Here is a 21,990-nt window from a genome sequence, read left to right as displayed (position 1 = left end):
TCAAACCAGCGTCACTCTCCTTGCGACGTACGGAAGAGCCCAGGATTCTCAACACCTGTCTCCCTCGTGCTCCCACTCTTAGCAGGTAGCCAGAGCTGAGAGTCACACCGCCCTCCAAGAGTGGGTCCCGCCTGCACACACCCACATGCACACCAGCTTTAGCCATGTCCTTTTATTGAGCCATTTGTATGGGAATGGTGATCAGGGAGTTGTCACACCCCACCACGGGGCCCTGCCACGGAGGAGGCGGGCTCAGCAGTCGCTGGGGCAGTATCTGGGATGGTGTCCCAGTGCAGGCCAATGACGGTGATGAATAAGCCAGCTCTGCCACTGATGAATCGGAGCACGGCGTCCAGGTCCAAGGGTATAGCATAGAACATTACGCCTGTGTCGTTCCCAAAGGAAAGGAAGCGACCCTCGTCAGTCTCAAAGACCAGGGTCTTCAGATAGTAACTGTATGACCCAGACACCGCGATCACTGACTCCCCTGGGTGCAGAAAGGTCTCCTCCAGGTCTCCCAGCTTGCCACCCACGTAGTCGCTCCACACCTGGCCATAGCGCACCTGGAGACTGGGACGGGTGGGAGGGCAGGAACGGGGACACTGATTAGGTCATCAGAGTTCAGGACCGTTTGGCCTGCACGTGGAGTCCTCCAAACTGGACACTAGCATGAGCAGTCCCTGCTAGTTCCCCCAAAAGTGTAGGCCGGGTGAGCCCTGGAGGACCACACAAAGAACTTCAGCTCCTGGCCTGGCTGACAGCAGGTGCAGAGAAGGAAGGCAGCTTGCCCAGAGTCGCCCACACACAGCACATGGCAGGCCTTGAATTTGGAGTCCAGCCTCCTACGATGCCCCTCCCCCATTCCTGCACTTGTGGAAGCAAAGGGATTTTCTAACAGCTGAGTGGCTCCCTTGTGGGAGAGGGAAGAGGCTTGTCCATGCTGTCCCAGGAGGCAGATCCAGGATCAGGGGACACACTTTGGCTCTGCACGTGATAGAATTTTCCGACTAGCAATGGAGTGGGGACTGCTCAAGAGAGGCGTTGAGCAAAGTTGCAGGGCACCCAGCAGGGATATTGGAAAGAAACTTTAAACCGCAGAAGGCGGGGTGGGCTGGGCTGGTCGACTTCCAGGCCCCTGAGAGTTAGTGGTTATTAATGATTTGCCACCACCAGGCATATTCGGGGAGGGAGGAGTCCAAAGGGTACGGTTCTGGAAGCCGAGTCCTCTCACAGCTATCCCCATATCCTGCCACACTAGGGACCTGTTGGTTGTGGCACAGGTGGCCCAGAGTGAAAGAGCACTTCCTGAGTTCTAAGACCTTGGAGGAACGCAGAAGAGCCTTACCCCACGATATAGAGGCTGTTGACCCGGACACGGATGGCTGTGATGGGCCCTTCCAGCTGGAGGCCGGAGTGGGAGAATGGCTCCCCTCCTCCCCTTCCATACTCGCCACTGTAGGAGGAGGACCTGGCCTGGACTGCAGTGGAAAGAAAGGGGGGCTTGGAGGCAAGGACCTCCCAGTTCCCACCGCTCATGGTCAGCCCTGCAAGTCTTGGCCACCAGCCCAGCAGGGGCCCCTTCCTGCCACCCGCCACCAGAGTCCCAGCGGCTCACTTACTGGCACTGGCAGAGGCCGAGGCACAGAGAAGGCCCAGGAGCATGAAGGTCCACATCGTGAGGCTGCAGGGGGGAAGAAGAGAGCAGAGGGGGGAGGTTCCTCCTTTCCCTCTGGCCTCCGGGTGGCCTGACCCTTCAGCTCCCACCTAGCCAGACCCAGGCTCAAGGTGCACAGCACTGTCCACAGCCTGCAGTGCATCCTCCAGACCTGATGTTCCAGGGTCCAACTGTCTCTGGCCCGCCCTTGGTCTGGCTGTAGCCACGCCCTCCTTTTCCCCTCCAAGCAGGTCAGCGCTCACTCTTGGCGAGCGCTGTGTCCTGACACAGCCAGGACGGGGACTTTCTGAATTAGGATGGAGGATAGGCCTCAGCCTGGAGACGGCTGAATTTCCTGAACCCAGCATCAGAGCCAACACCGACAAGCTGGCCGCTGGAGTGCAGTAGGTGAGTCCTCCGCCCCTGGAGCTGCCATCCCATATGGGCACCGGTTCTAGTCCCGTCTGCTCCACTTCCGATCCAGCTCTCTGCTAGTGCCCTGGGAAGGCGGTGGAAGATGGCCCAAGCACTTGGGACTCTACACCCCCTTGGGAGACCTGGAAGATGCTCAAGCTCCTGGCTTTGGATTGACCCATTTCTGGCCATTGCGGCCATGTGGGGGAGTGAACCAGCAGATGGGATCTTTGTCACGATTCTTTGTCCACCGACACACGCCTGGCCTTTCCCAGTCACCTGAGTGTCCCAGGTTCCTAGTCCTTCAACTGACAGCTGACACATCTCTGCACCAAGATAGCTTCAACCCAGGTGCCCACTTCACTAACACTCCCTGCCACTCAATCCAGGCATCCCCTTCCCCAGACCAGATCAGATCTGAATCCCCACCGACCTCTCTTTATCTCTCTCTCTCTCTCTCTGCGTCTTCTCTGTCTGTGTAACTCTGACCTCCAAATAAATAAATAAATCTTTATTTTTTTTTATTTTTTTTTTTTATTTTTTGACAGGCAGAGTGGACAGTGAGAGAGAGAGACAGAGAGAAAGGTCTTCCTTTGCCGTTGGTTCACCCTCCAATGGCCGCCGCGACTGGCGCGCGGCGGCTGGCGCACAGCGCTGATCCGATGGCAGGAGCCAGGTGCTTTTCCTGGTCTCCCATGGGGTGCAGGGCCCAAGCACCTGGGCCATCCTCCACTGCACTCCCTGGCCACAGCAGAGAGCTGGCCTGGAAGAGGGGCAACTGGGACAGAATCCGGCGCCCCGACCGGGACTAGAACCCAGTGTGCTGGCGCCGCAAGACGGAGGATTAGCCTAGTGAGCCGCAGCGCCGGACCAATAAATAAATCTTTAAAAAAAGAATTTTCCCCCTCTTTCCTGATATTTTGATACAAAAAGAAAAACAAACAAACAAAGAAAAAAAAAACGAAGAACAAGCAGGCAGTAAAGTTTAAAGAATGGCATGGCAAACACCCGTACAACCATATACCACTTTATGGATTCTATCACATCATGGGGACTATCTTGTACATTAGCAAGTCTAGCCAGCCAGCCAGCCTCAACCTGCCAGTGCCTTCTCAAACCATCTGTCTCTGAGAAGGGTGACTTGGGCTGCAAGTTGCCCCCCTCCCAAGAGACGTCATTCCAGCGAGCATGAGGGAAGCTGAGGGGCTGAGGGGGTGCAGGTGCTCCTTGGGGCAGGGTGGGGCTGGGCCCCTGCCCCAGACTCTCAGCCACCATGGCAGAAAGGTCCTGGAGCCCTCCCCCACCCTCGGGTCTGAGACTTCAGATTGGGTGTCAGACTCCTTCGGCCTGCGAGGGTGGATCTCTCCACCTCAAGCCCCGAGTCCTGTTGTCTGGCGACTCCAGGACTGGCCCCTGTGACCCCTCTGAGTCAGCAGGTCTTCCAAGAAGACAGAAGCATGGAGGCCAGGGAGGGTCTGGAGTAAGTAGCATCGCTTATCAGTGGCTCCTGACCCGTCACTCAGGGCATCCCACTCCCTCCCCTCCAGCTGGCTCACCATCTGGGACTGGGGGCTCAGCCCAAATGGCAAAGGGAGTCCCGCCCTCCAGAACCGGAAGTAGGGCGGCGCACTTCCGGGAGCGCAGGTGCACCCAGGCCAGGAACGCCAAGGTGTCTCCTCTCTTCTCCTCGGCCTTCGGGTAACCTTTGACGGAACTGTCTCCTCACCCAGCCAATGGGCTTGGCCTTGTCCCTTGTCCTCTGTCTGCCTTTCTCTGCTGATTCTCTCCCTTGATGCCTGCGGGAAACTCCCAGGACCCTTAAGACAGAGGCCCTGAAGGGGTCCCAGGGCCCGCCCGTCCTTTCCAAGAGTCCACATTTGCCCTATATAGTGACTGAAGCACCAGCGCAGAGCGGGAAGGCGGTGGAACACCAAGCTCCCACCTGTCCATCTGTTCACACTAGAATTTGTAACACTATTTATTTAGGGGGCCGGCGTTGTGGCGTTGTGGGTAAAGCTGCTGGCGGCAATGCCAGCACCCCGTGTATGGGCACCAGTTCGTGTCCCGGCTGCTCCACTTCCAACCCAGCTCCCTACTAATGCGCCTGGGAAAGAGGCAGAGAATGGCCCAAGTGCTTGGACCCCAGCTCCCATGTGGGAGACCCGGATGAAGCTCCTGGATCCTGGCTTTGGCCTGGTCCAGGCCTGTCCGTTGTGGTCATCTGGGAAGTGAAGCCAGGAATGGAAGATCTTTCTCTCTTTCTCTCTTTTCTCTCTGCCACTCTTTCAAATAATACATAAATATTTATTTATATTTTTTTTTTATTTTTTTGACAGGCAGAGTGGACAGTGAGAGAGAGAGACAGAGAGAAAGGTCTTCCTTTGCCGTTGGTTCACCCTCCAATGGCCGCCGTGGCCGGCGCGCTGCGGCCGGCGCACCGCGCTGATCCGATGGCAGGAGCCAGGAGCCAGGTGCTTTTCCTGGTCTCCCATGGGGTGCAGGGCCCAAGCACCTGGGCCATCCTCCACTGCACTCCCTGGCCACAGCAGAGGGCTGGCCTGGAAGAGGGGCAACAGGGACAGAATCCGGTGCCCTGACCGGGACTAGAACCCGGTGTGCCGGCGCCGCTAGGCGGAGTATTAGCCTAGTGAGCCGCGGCGCCGGCCCAAATAATACATAAATATATTTTTAATGGCTACCACATTGAGGATGGGACAGCCCAAAGCCAGGAGCCAGGCTTCTCTCTTAGGGTCTCGGACATGGGTGACAGGGCCCCAAATATTTGTTCCCTTGTCTGCTACCTTCCGAGGCGTGTTCGAGGGAATTAGATGGGAAGCAGGTAGCTAGGACTCGAACCAGCACTTCAACTTACAGGATGCACTGCTAGAATCCAAAAGTTCTACTTTTGAAATTTATATTTATTAAATAAAATCTTCCTCTAAAAAATAATAAAAGTAAAAAATTAAATAAAAAAATTTATAGGATGCTGGTGTAGCAGGTAGGCAGTTTAACCCGCTGTGCCACAATGCCGGTCCTCTCTTTGGCAATTTAAAAACGTGTTTATTTTCTTCTCCTTGAAAGGTAGAGTGACAAGGAGAGAGAGAGAGATGGGGATCTTCCATCCACGGTTTCGCTCTCCACGTGCCCGCACAGCCAGGCCTAGGCCAGGCTGAAGCCACAAGCCAGGGACTCTCTCTGGGCTCCCACATGAGCAGCAGGGCCCAAGCACTTGTGCATCATATGCTGCCTCCCAGGATGCATTAGGGGAGCTGGAGTGGAAGTGGAGCAGCTGGGAGTCCAACCGGGAACTCTGATGTGGGATGCAGGCATCCCAAGCGGTGGCTTAATCCGTTGCCCCAAACCCCTGCCCCCTGTTTTCTATTTAACCCAGGGGCCCGGCCTACTGCCCCTGAAAATGTCAAGGACGTTGCCTTAAACTTCACCCAGCCCCAGTGCTATAGGCTATGAAAGTCCAAAGGTCTTTGTGTTTTCAGTGTTTTGCTTGGCAAAGCAGCTGTATGCAGGAGCCAGTGCCATGCTAGCCTGTTTCCAAGCTCCTCCAATGAGAACTTGCCCAACCTGCATCTCCACACACCAGCTGTCTGCTACGTCATCTATAAAATGCCCCCTGCACCCCCACACCATGGGGGAAGCAGCTTGGAACTGTCACATGCTCCTGCCTCCTTTGGGCCAATGACACAGCTATCTCTCAAAGGACCAGCAACACAGGTTGTGTTTCGACCAAGAGGGCAGCGGAGCTACCTAGCTGAGAGCAACCTGAACTTGTCACGTGTGACAAGGAGTTCCAGGGAGTTCTTCTCAGGACTTTGCAAAAGTGACAGCAGAAAAGGGAGGCCATGGCTTCCAAGTCACTGGGTCCTTGCTCTCTCCTCCCCTCCTGTGTGGCCTGGAAGCGACAAAGCAGCCTTTGCCCTCTTTTCGAGTCTTGGTGCAATCCAGACCCCATGGTGGGACTGAGCCTCCTTCACCTGTCAAAAGACAAAATACAACAAGTTTAATCGAAAAGATCCTAACTGGCTTTTGTCTGTGATTCTAGAATCAGGCTGAACACTTGCGTGTATAAAATAGGACAGGTGTTCCTGTGGACCCCCTCCTACGCCCCTTTCCTGGTCCTTGTCCTTGGTCTAAGTCCCCCCAGGTTAGGCAGGCACACACCACCCAGAAGCCTAACGCCGCTTCTCAGCTCCTCCTTTTACTGTCGGTTCGCCCGGCGAATTCACATAAGGACTGATCATGCCAGAATTCAGAAGCCTGTCATTGTCCCTCACTCGAGAGAGGTGACGCTCCGGAGACACCGTGTGGGCATACGGCCTTGACCTAATGAATCAAGGATGTCCCCCAGTAAGCACAGGAGAAATATAGTGAGTCTGTGAGTGATAAGAGCCTGTCACTTCAGGCTGCTGCCTCACAGGCAACAGTTGAAACTTAGGGAGAGAGAGCTCCAACAGTGAAAACGACAATGTAGCAAACAACGCAGAAATCCCTAGACAACCACCCCCAAATATCCATGGGATGAACTTAGACGATCTCCAAGCAGTAACCAACGCGAGGTCATCCCATCCGCACCCAGTGAGGATCCCCACGTTTGTGGCAGTCCCCAGGCACCCAGGCTCTCAGGACAGCAGCTAGACCTCATCCCACCCACATGTTTGCCGTTAATCTCGAAGTGAACACAGAATTCAGGCCCTGGATTCCAATGCCTGTAAAAAGGCTTCTGCTAACCTAGGGCCGAGGATATGCTTGTGTCTTTCCAGAGCATGCGGGACAGCCCATTTGGGTACCAGCCAGAAACATCAAGCCTGCAACTCTCAGCCAACCAGAACCAGCTGAACAAGACTGAGAGTCCGCCTTGTTAGCGGATGCACCTGCCCTATCATCCTACCCTGAGAAGGTACCCATAGCCACATCTGCTACTGCTTTATACCCCACTAGCTCTGGTCAGCCACTGAAACGGCCCACAGCCTGTGTGTCGCTCCCTTGCCCACAAAGGAACGATGTTGCTCGCAGCTTATCGGTCTTCAGTAGACTTTTATTTAAACAGGATAGAAAAAGAAACCCTTGAGCAAGGGGAGCTCCGAAAGAAAGGGGAAGCTCCCGTACCATGTCAGAAACGGCTTATATAGTGTATCATTGCAGAAGCATGTAAGCAAGCTTAGTCCATGCGGCAGTGCTCCAATCGGGTGCCTGATCATGCACAGTCCGTGCGCTCCTTGTCCAACCATAAAGGTGATCACGCGCCTTCATCCAGTCAAGCTCCTGGTCACTTAGCAGGCGACTCGGGTGCTAACAACAAGCTTCCACCTGGTGTTTTCTCAGCCTTGGTCAGTGGGAAAAGAAGTACGGGAAGCCCCAAGGCCATAGTTGTTTTGACTCTAGCCTGGACTTATGAAACGGTCCCGATATCACAGCTCCACGGAAACCATAAGCATCCACACAGCAGTAACTAATGCCAATGGTCAGCAAGCGAAGCCTTAGCATGTGCGCCCATGGCCGGCTCATGGGTCTCCATACCTGTGTGCGGTCACACCATTCCTGATTACCATTGTTCCTCATTCAATCCCTATCTGAGCAAGCACTCCTGTGGCCTCCCTTTTGGAGCACTGGTTAGTCAATGAAAGGGTAAGATCCCCTGGGAGACAACCTAAGACAGGAACAGCCATGTGCAGAGACCACATGGAAACGGGGTCTGGCCAAGAATCATGCCTCCTGTTGCTCAAAAATAAATGAAATGGAAGAAATGCGGTGGAAAGAGAAGGTCATGCCAAGATGGCCGCTAACAACAGAAACTGCCTAGCAACAGGCTGTGATTGGATGGCTTCAGGAACCACGTGGCAATGGAGCCTGCCTGGCAACAAGCTGTGATTGGATGGCTTTGGAAACTGCCTGGCAACAGGCTGTGATTGGTTAGGACATAGACCGCCCTTTGACCAGATTGAATGCCTTGGCTATTTGAGCTGCTCTACCAACTGAAGTAAACGAGTCTGTGGGCTGCTCACCTCTGGCTTGCTTTCACCTGACACCTGGGGTCTGTGTGGTGACTCCATGCCTCTTCCCCTACCACGCTCCTCCTCTCAGAAGGAATCCACCACAACATCACAGTCCCCAGAGCTATGACTACCAGCTTATTTTTGTCTCTCTAGAGACACACTTCTTGAAATAGCCCTCGCCTCTGGGAATCCTCACCTCCCATTCATTCCTTAGCAAATTGCAGCCTGCTTCAGCCGATTCCTGCAGGCCACTGAAGCTGTGCTTGTCAAGATAATGAATGACCTCCTCACGGCCACCATGGAAGAAACGGAGATCTTTCCTGTTCTCCATTATCGTGGCCTCAGCCACTGCTTGGAATTTCTCTCTTGCCTTCTCCTTGCCTCCCATACCACTCCATTCTCTAGTTCTTTTTTTCTTTCTTTATTGATTTGAAATGCAGACAGAGAGAAGGAGAGATCTTCCGTCCATTGGTTCACTCCCCAGATGCCTACAACAGCTGGGGCTGGGCCAGCATAAAGCCAGGAGCCAGGAGCTCCATCCAAGATGGGTAGCAGGAACTCAATCACTTGAGCCATTATCAGAGGCAGGGAGCTGGACCAGAAGGAGTGTAGCCAGGTCTCCAACGGACACTCCAGTATGGGATGCAGCATGGTGCCTTAACCTGCTGTGCCGCAACATTAACCTCCCTTCTATAGTTCTGTAACTGCCTCCTCTTTGTACCAACCAACACTGGTGTTTCCCAGTTCGCTTCCTCCTGCCTTTCTCCTTTTCTATTCCTGTTGCTTTCCTGAATGGCTTCTTCCACACCCAGCACATGAACTTCACTGTAGCACTTGAACTTCACTATTTATGTGCTGATGACCTCTGAGTCAGCTGTATTCCCAAACCCTGTCCTTTGTAACCCTAGGGGTGAACCTGAAGGGCATTATGCTAAGGGAAATCAGGCACAGAGAGACAAATACATACCACATCCCACTTACATGTAGAATCTAAGAAATACCAACTCAGAATTTGAGAGCAGGGTGGCCATCAGCAGGGGCCAGAGTAATGACACAGTGGGCTAAGCAGCTTCCCGTATCAGAGGCTGATCTGAGTCCCAGCTGCTCCAGTTCTGATCCAGCTTCCTGCTGATGCACCTGGGGAAGCAGTGGAGGGTGGCCTAACTGCTTGGGTCCCTGCTACCCAGGTGGGAGGCCTAGATGAGATTCTAGGCTCCTGATTACAGCCTGGACCAGCCCCAGCAATTGTAGCTGTATGGGATGTAAATCAGTGGATGGGAGATCTCTCCCTGTCTCTGCCTCTCTCTGTCATTCTGCCTTTCAAATAAATAATCTTAAAAAAAAAAAAAAGCGGTAGTCATGAGAGGTTTGGTGGAACAGTGGATGGAGAGAGGTAAGATGTTGATCAGAGCATACAAAGTCATACAGGTGAAAGGAAGAAGCAGCCTTTAGTGATCAATAGATCTCATGGAATGGTGACTTTCGTCAGAATTGCTAAAAGTAGATTGTAAATGTTCTCACCACAAATGAGTATGTAAGGCAATGGCTTTGTTATCAGCCTGATTTAATTCTTCTTCAGGTTCACACATGAGAACATGACTCTGCTGGGCTCAAGGGAGCCTGGGGAGACAACTCATGGCCTCGGGTTTTTTGTTTTTTGTTTTGTTTTTTACTTAGGTATTCTGGAACTGGCGATGCTGGATGTACAAACCTTATAAATTTACTAAAAATCACTTGCACACTTGAAAAGGGTAAGATCTATGATATTTATAGCTCAAAAAGAATTCCAATGGCATAATATTCTGTGGTGGAATTTGTGGTGGAATGAGAAGGCCATGCCAAGATGGCCACAGGCAACGGAAACTGCCTGGCAACACGCTGTGATTGGATGGCTTTGGAAACTGCCTGGCAACAGGCTGTGATTGGTTAGAGCATAGACCACCCCTTGACCAGATTGGCTGCCTTGGCTCTATACGTTGCTGTACCAACTGAAATAAATGAGTCTTCCAGCTGCTCGCATCTGGCCTGCTCTCACCCACACCTGGGATCTGTGTGGTGACTCCACGCCTCTTGACCCCACCACGATCCTCCTCTCAGAATGGATCCACAGCAACATCTGGCACCCACGGAATTGTTATGAAAACGTGCTAGTGGTGGGCTTCTTTTTATAGTGTTTGGGGTTTTTTTATTTTTATTTTTTACAAAATTACATGTCTGTAACTTCTCTTTGTCTAGTTGGGAAGAATTATGTCTTTGACATTCCCGATGACACAAAGAAATCTATGGGAAGCAATATGTTACTGCCCACCACTACCACCGAAACCAAAACTTCCAGTATTTTAGAGTCCTCGAAATTCTTCCCAAAGCCACTTCGTGTCCTCACTGACTCTATCCAGCCATCCTAATGCTTCCCCTGAATTCTAACTAACCCCTTGTGCTTGGGGCAATCAAAGATGAAAATGTCTCTACTTTGGAATTTACTTTTGTAAAAACTTTATTTTCATACTCTATGAAAGGCAGGCAGAGATGTCCCATCCATTGGTTCACTCCCTAAATGCCCACGACAGGCAGGCTGGGCCAGACTGAAGCCAGGAGCCCAGAACTCAATGCAGGCCTCCCACATGGTTGGCATTAATAGGAAGCTGGAATCAAAGGTGGAGCCAGGCTGTGGAGTAGTGGGTAAAGCTGCCGCCTACAGTGCTGGCATTCTGTATGGGCGCCGGTTCGAGTCCCAGCTGCTCCATTTGTGATCCAGCTCTCTGCTATGGCCTGGGAAAGCAGTAGAAGATGCTCCAAGTCCTTGTGTCCCTGTATCCATGTGGGAGACCCAGAAGAAGCTCCTGGCTCCTGGCTTCAGATCGGCCCAGCTCTGGCCGTTGTAGCCATCTGGGAGTGAACCAGCATTTCGAACACCTCTCTCTGTCTCTCTGTCTCTCTCTCTCTGCCTCTGCCTCTCTGTAACTCTCAAATAAATACATTTTTTAAAAAGTCTTAAAAACAAAAGTAGGGCCAGTCCTTAAACCCAGGCACTCAGATATGGGACTCAGCCCCTAGTGGCAACTTAACCACCATACTAAGTGCCTGCCCCAGAATTTCCACTTTGGCTGTGGTGTTGGCCAAGTTCACACTGTTGAAATGGTGGGTCCCTAAGGAAAGACTCTCCGTTGTTGTTGGTGGTGTTTTGTTTTTGTTTTTGTTGTTGTTGTTGTTGTTGTTGTTTTGTTTTTTTGTTTTTGTTTTTGTTTTTGTTTTTTACAGTCAGAGTGGACAGTGAGAGAGAGAGACAGACAAAAAGGTCTTCCTTTGCCGTTGGTTCACCCTCCAAAGGCTTCCGAGGCCAGTGCACTGCGGCCGGCACAACACACTGATCCAAATCAGGAGCATGCTATTTCTCCGGATCTACGATGGGGTGCAGGGCCCAAGGTCTTGGGCCATCCTCCACTGCACTCCCTGGCCACAGCAGAGAGCTGGCCTGGAAGAGGGGCAACCGGGACAGAATCCGGCGCCCCAACCGGGACTAGAACTCCGTGTGCCAGCGCCGCAAGGCGGAGGATTAGCCTCGTGAGCCACGGCGCCGGCTCCGTTTTTATTTTCTGTATGTTAGAGAGGTGGGAGTGGGGGCAGAAGCTGGAGGAGAACTCAACCGGCTCTCCCATGTGGGTGGCACTTGAACCATCCTGAACCATCCCTGCTGCCTCCCAGGAGCCACGTCAGCAGGAAGGTGGAGTCAGGAATGAAACCCACTCGCTCTAATACGGGACATGGGTGTGTCTCAGCCACGGGCTTCTCATCTGCCTGAGCGCCAGTTCCCAGAGGGCTAAGCAAGAGCACCAGGTTAGGGGTAAAGACGAGGAAGAACTGGCCTGGGGAATGGGGTGGAGTCCTTAAGCACAAACTGGGGCCAAACTTCAGCAGGGAGATCGCATCTGGGACAGATGGGAGGACAGAGGTGCAGGCCACCCACCTGCAGCTGAGCTCCAGGGAGAGGGGACAGCCTTTGGTCAGAGAAGCCAGCCCCTTCTCAGGGGGGAGGGCGCCAGAGAGGCACACCTGGGGCTCGGCGGTGTGCCCCCGCTGAGCCTTCCCTTCAGAACTCCTGTTTGGACAGACATTCTCATGAGCTAACCCCGAAAAGAGTTGGTACAAACCAGCGTCACTCTCCTTGTGACGTTCGGAAGAGCCCAGGATTCTCAACACCTGTCTCCCTCGTGCTCCCACTCTTAGCAGCAGGTAGCCAGAGCTGAGAGTCACACCGCCCTCCAAGAGTGGGTCCCGCCTGCACACACCCACATGCACACCAGCTTTAGCCATGTCCTTTTATTGAGCCATTTGTATGGGAATAGTGATCAGGGAGTTGTCACACCCCACCACGGGGCCCTGCCACGGAGGAGGCGGGCTCAGCAGTTGCTGGGGCAGTTTCTGGGATGGTGTCCCAGTGCAGGCCAATGGCGGTGATGAATAAGCCAGCTCTGCCACTGATGAATCGGAGCACGGCGTCGATGTCCAAGGGTATAGCATAGAACATTATGCCTGTGTCTTTCCCAAAGGAAAGGAAGCGACCCTCGTCAGTCTGAAAGACCAGGGTCTTCAGATACTTTTTGTATGACCCAGACACCTGGATCACTGACTCCCCTGGGTGCAGAAAGATCTCCTCCAGGTCTCCCAGCTTGCCACCCACGTAGTCGCTCCACACCTGGCCATAGCGCACCTGGAGACTGGGGACGGGTGGGAGGGCAGGAACGGGGACACTGATTAGGTCATCAGAGTTCAGGACCGTTTGGCCTGCACGTGGAGTCCTCCAAACTGGACGCTAGGATGAGCAGTCCCTGCTAGTTGCCCCAAAAGTGTAGGCCGGGTGAGCCCTGGAGGACCACACAAAGAACTTCAGCTCCTGGCCTGGCTGACAGCAGGTGCAGAGAAGGAAGGCAGCTTGCCCAGAGTCGCCCACACACAGCACATGGCAGGCCTTGAATTTGGAGTCCAGCCTCCTACGATGCCCCTCCCCCATTCCCGCACTTGTGGAAGCAAAGGGATTTTCTAACAGCTGAGTGGCTCCCTTGTGGGAGAGGGAAGAGGCTTGTCCCTGCTGTCCCAGGAGGCAGATCCAGGATCAGGGGACACACGTTGGCTCTGCACGTGATAGAATTTTCCGACTAGCAATGGAGTGGGGACTGCTCAAGAGAGGCGTTGAGCAAAGTTGCAGGGCACCCAGCAGGGATATTGGAAAGAAACTTTAAACCGCAGAAGGCGGGTGGACTTGGCTGGTCGATTCCAGGCCCCTGAGAGTTAGTGGTTATTAATGATTTGCCACCACCAGGCATATTCGGGGAGGGAGGAGTCCAAAGGGTAGGGTTCTGGAAGCCGAGTCCTCTCACAGCTATCCCCATATCCTGCCTCACTAGGGACCTGTTGGTTGAGTCACAGGTGGCCCAGAGCGAAAGAGCACTTCCTGAGTTAGTAAGAAGTTGAGGAACGCGGAAGAACCTTACCCCACAATATAGCGGCTGTTGACCCGGACACGGATGGCTGTGATGGGCCCTTCCAGCTGGAGGCCGGAGTGGGAGAATGGCTCTCCTCCTCCCCTTCCGTACTCGCCACTGTAGGAGGAGGACCTGGCCTGGACTGCAGTGGAAAGAAAGGGGGGCTTGGAGGCAAGGACCTCCCAGTTCCCACCGCTCAGGGTCAGCCCTGCAAGCCTTGGCCACCAGCCCAGCAGGGGCCCCTTCCCGCCACCCGCCCCCAGAGTCCCAGCGGCTCACTTACTGGCACTGGCAGAGGCCGAGGCACAGAGAAGGCCCAGGAGCATGAAGGTCCACATCGTGAGGCTGCAGGGGGACGAAGAGAGCAGAGGGGGAGGTTTCCCCCTTTCCCTCTGGCCTCCGGGTGGCCTGACCCTTCAGCTCCCACCTAGCCAGACCCAGGCTCAAGGTGCACAGCGCTGTCCACAGCCTGCAGTGCATCCTCCAGACCTGGTGTTCCTTGGTCTGCTCCAGCAAGGTTCAGCTCTCTGCTAGTGCCCTGGGAAGGCGGTGGAAGATGGCCCAAGCTCTTGAGCCCCTGCACCCCCTTGGGAGACATGGAAGAAGCTCAAGCTCCTGGCTCAGATTGGCCCAGCTCTGGCCATTGTGGCCATGTGGGGGAGTGAACCAGCAGATGGGATCTTTGTCACGATTCTTTGTCCACCGACACACGCCTGGCCTTTCCCAGTCACCTGAGTGTCCCAGGTTCCTAGTCCTTCAACTGACAGCTGACACATCTCTGCACCAAGATAGCTTCAACCCAGGTGCCCACTTCACTAACACTCCCTGCCACTCAATCCAGGCATCCCCTTCCCCAGACCAGATCAGATCTGAATCCCCACCCCCTCAAAGGCAGACCCAGGAATCCCTAACACCTCTCACCTGGGAGCTTCAGGTGCAAGGTAACCCCTTAGAGCCTTCCAGAACTTTTATACCAGCTCCTAGCCCTCCCTCCTGCTCTTTTTTTTTTTTTTTTTTTTGACAGGCAGAGTGGACAGTGAGAGAGAGACAGAGAGAAATGTTTTCCTTTGCCGTTGGTTCACCCTCCAATGGTGCTGATCCCAAGGCAGGAGCCAGGTGCTTCTCCTGGTCTCCCATGGGGTGCAGGGCCCAAGCACTTGGGCCTTCCTCCACTGCACTCCCAGGCCACAGCAGAGAGCTGGCCTGGAAGAGGGAAAACCGGGACTAGAACCCAGTGTGCCGGCGCCGCTAGGTGGAGGATTAGCCTAGTGAGCCGGGGCGCCGGCCCCTCCTACTCTTTATCAAGTGAAGCTCACCTCCTGAGCAAACAAGGTCAACCTCTTGGCATCAGGTGTTGGGCAGGGTCTGTCCCTCTCGTAAAGCTTACGGATGACAAGGTGGGGTCCACTTGGCTGAGTGCCAAGGCCAGGAGGGGCAGGACAAGCTTGAGGCATGGTCACCAGAAGCTTTTGATTAATTTATTTTATTTATTCAGTGTGGCAAGGGAGAGAGAGAGAGAGAGAGAGAGAGAGACAGAGAAGTCTTCATCCACTGGTTCACTCCCCACATGGCCGCAATGGCCAGAACTGAGCCGATCCGATGGATTGCTATGGATGTTCCCCCATCTGGAGAGTGAACCATCACATGGAAGACCTCTCTCTCTCTGTCTCTCTCTCTCTGTCTCTCTCTCTCTCTCTCTCTCTCTCTCTGCCTCTTCTTCTCTGTGTAACTCTGACCTTCAAATAAATAAATCTTTAAAAAAAAAGAATTTTTCCCTCTCTTTTCTGATATTTTGATACAAAAAATAAAAAAAGGCAAAAACACCCCAAGCAGGCAGTAAAGTTTAAAGAATGGCATGGCAAACGCCCGTACAACCATATACCACTTTATGGATTCTATCACATCATGGGGACTATCTTGTACATTAGCAAGTCTAGCCAGCCAGCCAGCCTCAACCTGCCAGCCCCTTCTCAAACCATCTCTGTCTCTGAGAAGGGTGACTTGGGCTGCAAGTTGCCCCCCTCCCAAGAGATGTCCTTCCAGGGAGCATGAGGCAAGCTGAGGGGCTGAGGGGGTGCAGGTCCTCCTTGGGGCAGGGTGGGGCTGGGCTTTAGGTGCCCCCCTGCCCTGGACTCTCAGACACCATGGCAGAAAGGTCCTGGAGCCGTAGCCCACCCTTGGGTCTGGAACCTCGGAGTGGGTGTCAGACTCCTTCGGCCCCGCGAGGGTGGATCTCTCGCCACCTCAAGCCCCGAGTCCTCTTGTCTGGCGTCTCCAGAATTGCTACTCTTGTTTAGTTTATTTTCTCTTTGTTTCCAGAACACAGGACAATCAAACACCTGTCTCCGAGAATTGCCCAGTCATATTATTGTATGTCATTTCATCCCCTAAAATAACGCGACACAGGTGTCGTCCCGTATCTACTAACAGGAAACAGGCTGGCCTGGGGTGGGTGGCAGATTTGAATGTCCACCAGCTTGGCCCGCTATCGTGGTCTGGAAGTCTGTTTTTGGAGAGTGGCCATCAGCCAAGACAGCCACTCCCCGGGAGAGCCTCAAGCAGGACAAGGCTTCTGTTCGTGGGGCCAGGGGGCATCTGTCGGGTCAGACGGAGGAGGCAGCTGAAGGAAACGCATGAAATAACAGAAACAAGGGCTTTTTTATTATTATACTTAAAGATTCCAGAGGGGGAAGGTAACATGACTTGTATGGCCAGTGGGAAGGTTAGCAGGGAGGGACTGCAGAGAGAGAGAGAGAGAGAGAGAGAGGACCAAAGCTGTCATTGGGCCAGGGCATTCTCCAAGCAGGTTTCCCGTGGGGCGATATAATTGGAGGGTTTAGCTCCAGCAGGCATGGTTCCTGGAGGCCACGCTGTGAAGGACAGATGGGCACCGCGGCCCCTGTGCACAGCCCGTGTGGAGTGGGGTCAGTGGAGTCAGTCATGTGGGTTGCATCCAGCTGTCCCACCAGGTGAAGGGCTGGTAACTGGGCCCCTGCTCCTGGGGTGAGCAGCCTGGACGCCACGGCAGCACAAACCCTGGGAACTCACTACGCTCTGAGGGCAGAGTGCGAAATTCTTTTGCAAGCATTTGGGTGTGTGAACCAGTGAATGAGAGTGTTTCTCTCTCTCTCTCTCTCTCTCTCTCTCTCTCTCTCTCTGCACCTCACGTTAGAAAAACAAAAACAGGGCCGGTGCCGCGGCTCACTAGGCTAATCCTCCGCCTTGTGGCGCCGGCACACCGGGTTCTAGTCCCAGTCGGGGTGCCGGATTCTGTCCCTGTTGCCCTCTTCCAGGCCAGCTCTCTGCTGTGGCCTGGGAGTGCAGTGGAGGATGGCCCAAGTGGTTGGGCCCTGCACCCCATGAGAGACCAGGATAAGCACCTGGCTCCTGCCATCGGATCAGTGCGGTGCGCCGGCCGCGGCGGCCATTGGAGGGTGAACCAACGGCAAAGGAAGACCTTTCTCTCTGTCTCTCTCTCACTGTCCACTCTGCCTGTCAAAAAAAAAAAAAAAAAAAAAAAAAAAAAAAAAAACACACACACACACACAAAGACACAGCACAGCTCCTGAGTTTCTCTGGCTTTCTGTATCCCCACATGACTGCCTTCTCCCCCTGCACACACTCCCACCATGATGCCATGGCGAGATGCAGACCAAGGCCCTCACCAGGGGGGGAGTCAGGGGGGCTGCCAGGTCTTGGATTTTCAGCTGCAAAACCGTGAGCTGGAGAAATCTCCTCTGCTTTACAAAGGACCCGGGCTCAGATATTTTATTAAGCAATAAAAAACAGAACTCAGGTGATCTACCAAGGATGAAGCCTCCTGATGGAGAAAATAAACCAAATCTGCTGGGGTTGTTAGAGGAATTCTCCCTGACACAAAGCAACGACAGCGCCCCCTGATGGAAGGAATTCACCCCACGGCCACTTGGAGAGCACCTTATTCAGGGTAGAGGAACTGTTGGATAAGGCTGATGCTAACAACTCCGACAGATAGGGATCCCTGCCTTAGGGTGTTTGATTGTCCTGTGTTCTGGAAACAAAGCGAAAATAAACTAAACAAGAGTAGCAATTGTGGAGGCATTCAGGGAGAAACCAGGAGATTTTTCACTGAGCTTCCTGTCCCTTGGGGACCATGTCCACTGGGCCTAGCCTCCTCTGGGCCTCTGGTTAGACAACATAGCCCAGAACCGTGACCTTGGGGGTTCCCATGCCCTCCATGAAGCTGTCCGACTAGAAAGGCCTGAGTCCACCCCCTCCCCCATCTCCCCTCTCCCCACACCCATCAGGGAGACTTATTCTGGAAGCCTCCCCAAGAATTCCACACACAGAGAACACACGCTGAGAACAGCAGGGGCTTGGGCTGCGCGGGCTGCCGGCTCTCATTGCTGGTCTGTGAGGCTTGTTTGCTTGTCCGTCCTCCTTAAGTTAACTTCCTAAGAGCAGGCCCCATGAAGACTGCCGGTCGAGTCCTGGCGTACAGATACTCAGTAAATGTGGCTTGGCGTTATAGTTTCATTGGTAGCCAAAATGTCCTAAATTCACTTTAGCGCGGACAATGTATGTTTGTCTTGCCTTTTTTTTTTTTTTAATTTTTAATGTGTTCTTTATTTGAGAGGCAGAAAGAAAGGAGTGAGAGCTCCAATCTGCTGGTTTACTCCCTACCTTTGAAGAGTTAAAATTGTATATGTGCGGATGTAAAAAGTTAAGCTTAAGCTTACAGGTTTAAACCTTCCTGGTGCAGCTGTGAAAATAAGACAGAGTAAAGTAGCACCTTGACAGTAGGGACTCCATTTTGGAGCCCTTGAGACTGCATTCTGGGAAAGCAACCCCCCCACCGTGAGACTCTGGTCTGAAACTATGATCTCAACTAGTCGGACAATAGCAGTGCACTACATCACCCTTGGCAACGCACAAAAACCCCCTAGCATGATTGCTCAAGCTTAAAAGTAGAAAGGTTGCACCTGGGTTACCTGGGCTAATAATGAAGATGTGATTTGTCTATGTCTTCAAATCATAATTGCTGATTGTAAGATATTAGCAACCGCTTAGCAACTGTGTATTCTCCCCCCCCCTCCCGGTTTTGCGGTTTTTGCCTTTATAAACCCTAACCTTTGGTTATTCGGGGCTGCTCTGTTCATGATGATCAGACAGCCCCAGCATGCTGGATAATCAATAAAACTTCCCCGTGCTGTTTGCATAAGAGACGTGTCTCTTGGTGACGTTTTTCGGGTGGTCGACTCTGACACCTTCTTGCAACAGCTGGGCTGGACCAGGCTGAAGCTGGGAGCCAAGAAGAGAGAAAGTTCTTCCATCCAATAGTTCCCTCCCCAAGTAACCAGAATGGCTGAAGCTGGGCTGAGCTGAAGCCAGGAGCCAGGAGCTTCTTCTGGGTCTCCCACATGGGTGCAGGTGCCCAGACACTTGGGCCATCTTCCACTGCTTTCCCAGGCCATTAGCAGGGAGCTGGATTGGAAGTGGAGCAGACGGGACTTGAACTGGTACCTATATGGGATGTCAGCACTGACTGCAGGCAGAGGCTTAACCTAGTGTGCAGGGTCTGAGTCCACCCAAACGCGGATGGACTGGGTCCCAGGAAAGGCAAGTGCGCCACTCACCCGTTCCCCAGCCTCCCGATCCCGGAGACAATCAGACGCAGCGGGAAGTCGAGTCAAGCAGGAACTCGTTTATTGCACGCGTAGTAAAACCTTTTAAAGCACAAAACTGCACGATTATTGGGTCAGAGCATAAGGACCAACCAATTGCTTAAAAGGTCATTTTATGGGGTGATTTTTTACGGAACCAGCCATATGTCTGTAGACTTGTCATCAGTCGTCGTCATCTCTCCTGATGCTGCACGGCCAATCAGCTTTGGTGGTAAACAACCTCGGGTTCCACCCACCTTACTTCCTTTGGGCGCCATCTTTGGATTGCCTTGTGCGCCTAATATCGCTGCACTAGTAGGCCACAGTGCCGGCCCTGGAAGCTAGGAATTCAATCTGGGTCTCCCCCCACGGGGGGCAGGGGCTCGAGGACTTTAAATCATCATCTGCTGGGGCCAGCACACACAGATGTGGGAATACACACTTCCACACTCTGACCCCCACTGGCTTCTCTTCTTGAGAATTTCAGCTCGCCTTGAGCACGCTGAATCTGCCGGTGAGCTTGGCTTGGCTGTCGCGTCCAGAAATCTAGGCCAACCCATCCTGGGTATTGCCTGATCATTGTCCTTGAAACCCAGCCCAGAAGTGAAGTCATTCTTTGGGAATCGCTGGGTGAACACTGGGCGAAGAGACAGCATGGCTCCCCCCTGGGAGGTGTGCCTTCTGTACCCCGCCTCCTGAAACAATTCCATCTGTCCGTCTGCAGAGATCCCAGGTTTCCACGGGGATGATGCTTCAGCTGAGCCCTGTTGGAATAGTCAAAGTGAACCAGACAGAAGGTGTTCCAACGTCAAGGGCCAAGGCTGTGGATCCCAGCACCTGGTAGAGAGCCAAAGCACTGGATTCACAACATGGACTCTCCCAGCTGTTCTGCTTCCAATCCAGCCCCCTGCTAATGCACCTAGGAAGGCAGCAGAGGATGGCCCAAGTGCTCGGGCCCCTGTGGCCCACATGGGAGCCCCAGATGGAATTCCTGGCTCCTGGCTTCAGCCTGGCCCCAGGCCCAGCTGTTGCGGCCATGTAGGGGGATGAACCAGAGGATGGATGATCACTCTCTCTCTCTTCCTCCCTCTGGCCACTCTGCCTTTTAAATCAACACATCTTGCAAGAAAGTAATAAACAGACTCTCTTTGAGTACATATTTATGGGGCACTTTTTGGTGTTTCAATATATGTATGCACCGTATGTGGATCGAATGAGAGTGGTTAGCGTATCACCTCCTAGATTTATTATCACTCCCTGGTGGAAGCACTCAAACCTTCTTCTAGCTGTAATATCCAACACCTTCTTGTTAACCAGGTCACCCTACCAGGCCACACCCCTCTTCTCTTAGTGTCCCTTTGTAGCTGCTGGCATCCTCCCCCTCACCTCCCTCTTCCACCCCTCCCCCATCTCTCCCAACCACTGTTCTACAACTGACCACTATGATGTCAGCATTTTTGAGATTCCCCCATCTGAGTGAGGCCCTGGGTGTTTGTGCTTCTGTGTCTGGCCACACTGTCCTCCAGGTTTGTTCGTCCTGGATGTCTCGAGGGCCAGGACTTCCTTCTTTTCGTGGGTGAACGGGATCTCACTGTGTAGAAACACCATGTTTTTCTCTCTCCGTTCATCTGCCGATGGGCGTTCAGGTTGATTTAAAAGCTTGGTTATTGTGAATGACGCTGCAGCTAACACAGGGATGTAGTCACAGGACTCTGGACAGACAGATGGACGCACAGACAGGTGGCCCAGGACAGACAGACGGATGGACCAATGGACAGATGGATGGATGGGTGGATGGTCAGATGAATGGATAAATAAGTACATACATAGGTCAGTCAGGGAGCTATGGCTTTGTCTCATTGTGAGATTAGGGCACATGTAATAAAGTTAAGTCTGGAAAGTTGGGTTTTGGGGGCTGACACCATGACATGGTGGGGAAAGCTGCCATCTGAGGAGTGAACCAGCGAATGGAAGATCTCTCTGTCTACCTCTCTCTGTGACTCCTTCAAACAAACAAAATAAATCTTTGTTTTTTAAAGAATAGTTTAGCACAAGGTTGCCCATCAATGTGTATTGCATGAAGGATGAGGGGCAGCTCTCCCCTCCCCGACCCTGCAGCCCTGTCCCCTGTCTTGGCACCTGACGGGGCCCTGGTACACTGCAGGACACACCGTGTGCCACGCTCTGCCCTCCAGGATGGTGCCGGTCAAGGCTGAGCAAACCTCCCTGTGTTGCCATGCCCTTCCAACCGGGGGGACTCTGACTTACAGATGTTTGGCCATGGTCCCACAGATGGCAGCTCAGCCAAGCCATCTGGCACTCCTAAAAGCTCCCGGGGGGCTCCCGATGCTGAGAACAGGGGGCCAGTGCCCTGCATTTCAGCTGAGTTGCCTGATGAGCTAAACGTTCCAACTCTGCAGTCTTGGGGAGCCTGCGACTGCACTGCAGTGTGCTTCCAGGAGACACCAATGGGGTGACCCTTGGACCGGAAGTGTTGTACAACAGATCCTTCTGGAATGGTGGCAATGTGGCTGTTAGGTAGGAAGTCAGTTATGAGCTTATGTGTGTGCGACATAAAGGCCTAAAGAGAAGACCTCTATGACCAGCATATGCTGCATCTCAAAGTCATCCTGATGGTGTTTCAGGGGCAGCCCGGTATTCACATCCTGCCCTGCCTGACCCCTTCCACCTGATATCTCTCAGGTGCAGCCCAGTATCTGCATTTCAGATACCCTGCTCCAGATCCCAATCCTCTAGGGGGTCCTGCCCACCCTTCCTCCTGGCTGATAACA

At 53.3% G+C, this 21,990-nt stretch overlaps 2 protein-coding genes across 2 annotated transcripts; both read right to left on the bottom strand.

The window, feature by feature from the left end:
* Nucleotides 1–201: 201 nt before the first annotated feature.
* Nucleotides 202–1,568, bottom strand: LOC138847053 (zymogen granule membrane protein 16-like). Its single transcript, XM_070064681.1, has 2 exons — nucleotides 1,346–1,568; nucleotides 202–570 (listed from the first exon to the last, which is right to left on the bottom strand). The coding sequence occupies exons 1-2, from the start codon at nucleotides 1,534–1,536 to the stop codon at nucleotides 213–215; spliced, it is 549 nt and encodes a 182-aa protein (XP_069920782.1). The 5' UTR covers nucleotides 1,537–1,568; the 3' UTR covers nucleotides 202–212.
* Nucleotides 1,569–12,433: 10,865 nt separating this feature from the next.
* On the bottom strand, nucleotides 12,434–13,894 carry LOC100349300 (zymogen granule membrane protein 16-like). The gene is made up of 3 exons (XM_070064769.1): nucleotides 13,840–13,894; nucleotides 13,566–13,698; nucleotides 12,434–12,791 (listed from the first exon to the last, which is right to left on the bottom strand). Exons 1-3 carry the CDS (start codon nucleotides 13,892–13,894, stop codon nucleotides 12,434–12,436), a joined length of 546 nt encoding a protein of 181 aa, XP_069920870.1.
* Between the last annotated feature and the right edge of the window lie 8,096 nt (nucleotides 13,895–21,990).

Source organism: Oryctolagus cuniculus, chromosome 19 (assembly GCF_964237555.1).
Source record: "Oryctolagus cuniculus chromosome 19, mOryCun1.1, whole genome shotgun sequence".
In the NCBI taxonomy this organism is placed as follows: Eukaryota; Metazoa; Chordata; class Mammalia; order Lagomorpha; family Leporidae; genus Oryctolagus; species Oryctolagus cuniculus.
The sequence above is the reverse complement of the archived record's forward strand: the minus strand, read 5'-3'. Positions and strand labels throughout refer to the sequence as shown.

What these genes read in the sequence shown, in the direction of transcription:
- LOC138847053 (XM_070064681.1), bottom strand. Translation starts at nt 1,536, where the DNA reads ATGAGCGGTGGGAACTGGGAGGTCCTTGCCTCCAAGCCCCCCTTTCTT. An exon ending in AACAGCCTCTATATCGTGGG is followed by an intron (nt 571 to 1,345) that starts GTAAGGCTCTTC and finishes CACCCGTCCCAG; the next exon opens with TCTCCAGGTGCGCTATGGCC.
- LOC100349300 (XM_070064769.1), bottom strand. Translation starts at nt 13,894, where the DNA reads ATGTGGACCTTCATGCTCCTGGGCCTTCTCTGTGCCTCGGCCTCTGCC. An exon ending in CTCGGCCTCTGCCAGTGCCA is followed by an intron (nt 13,699 to 13,839) that starts GTAAGTGAGCCG and finishes TTTCCACTGCAG; the next exon opens with TCCAGGCCAGGTCCTCCTCC. An exon ending in AACAGCCGCTATATTGTGGG is followed by an intron (nt 12,792 to 13,565) that starts GTAAGGTTCTTC and finishes ACCCGTCCCCAG; the next exon opens with TCTCCAGGTGCGCTATGGCC.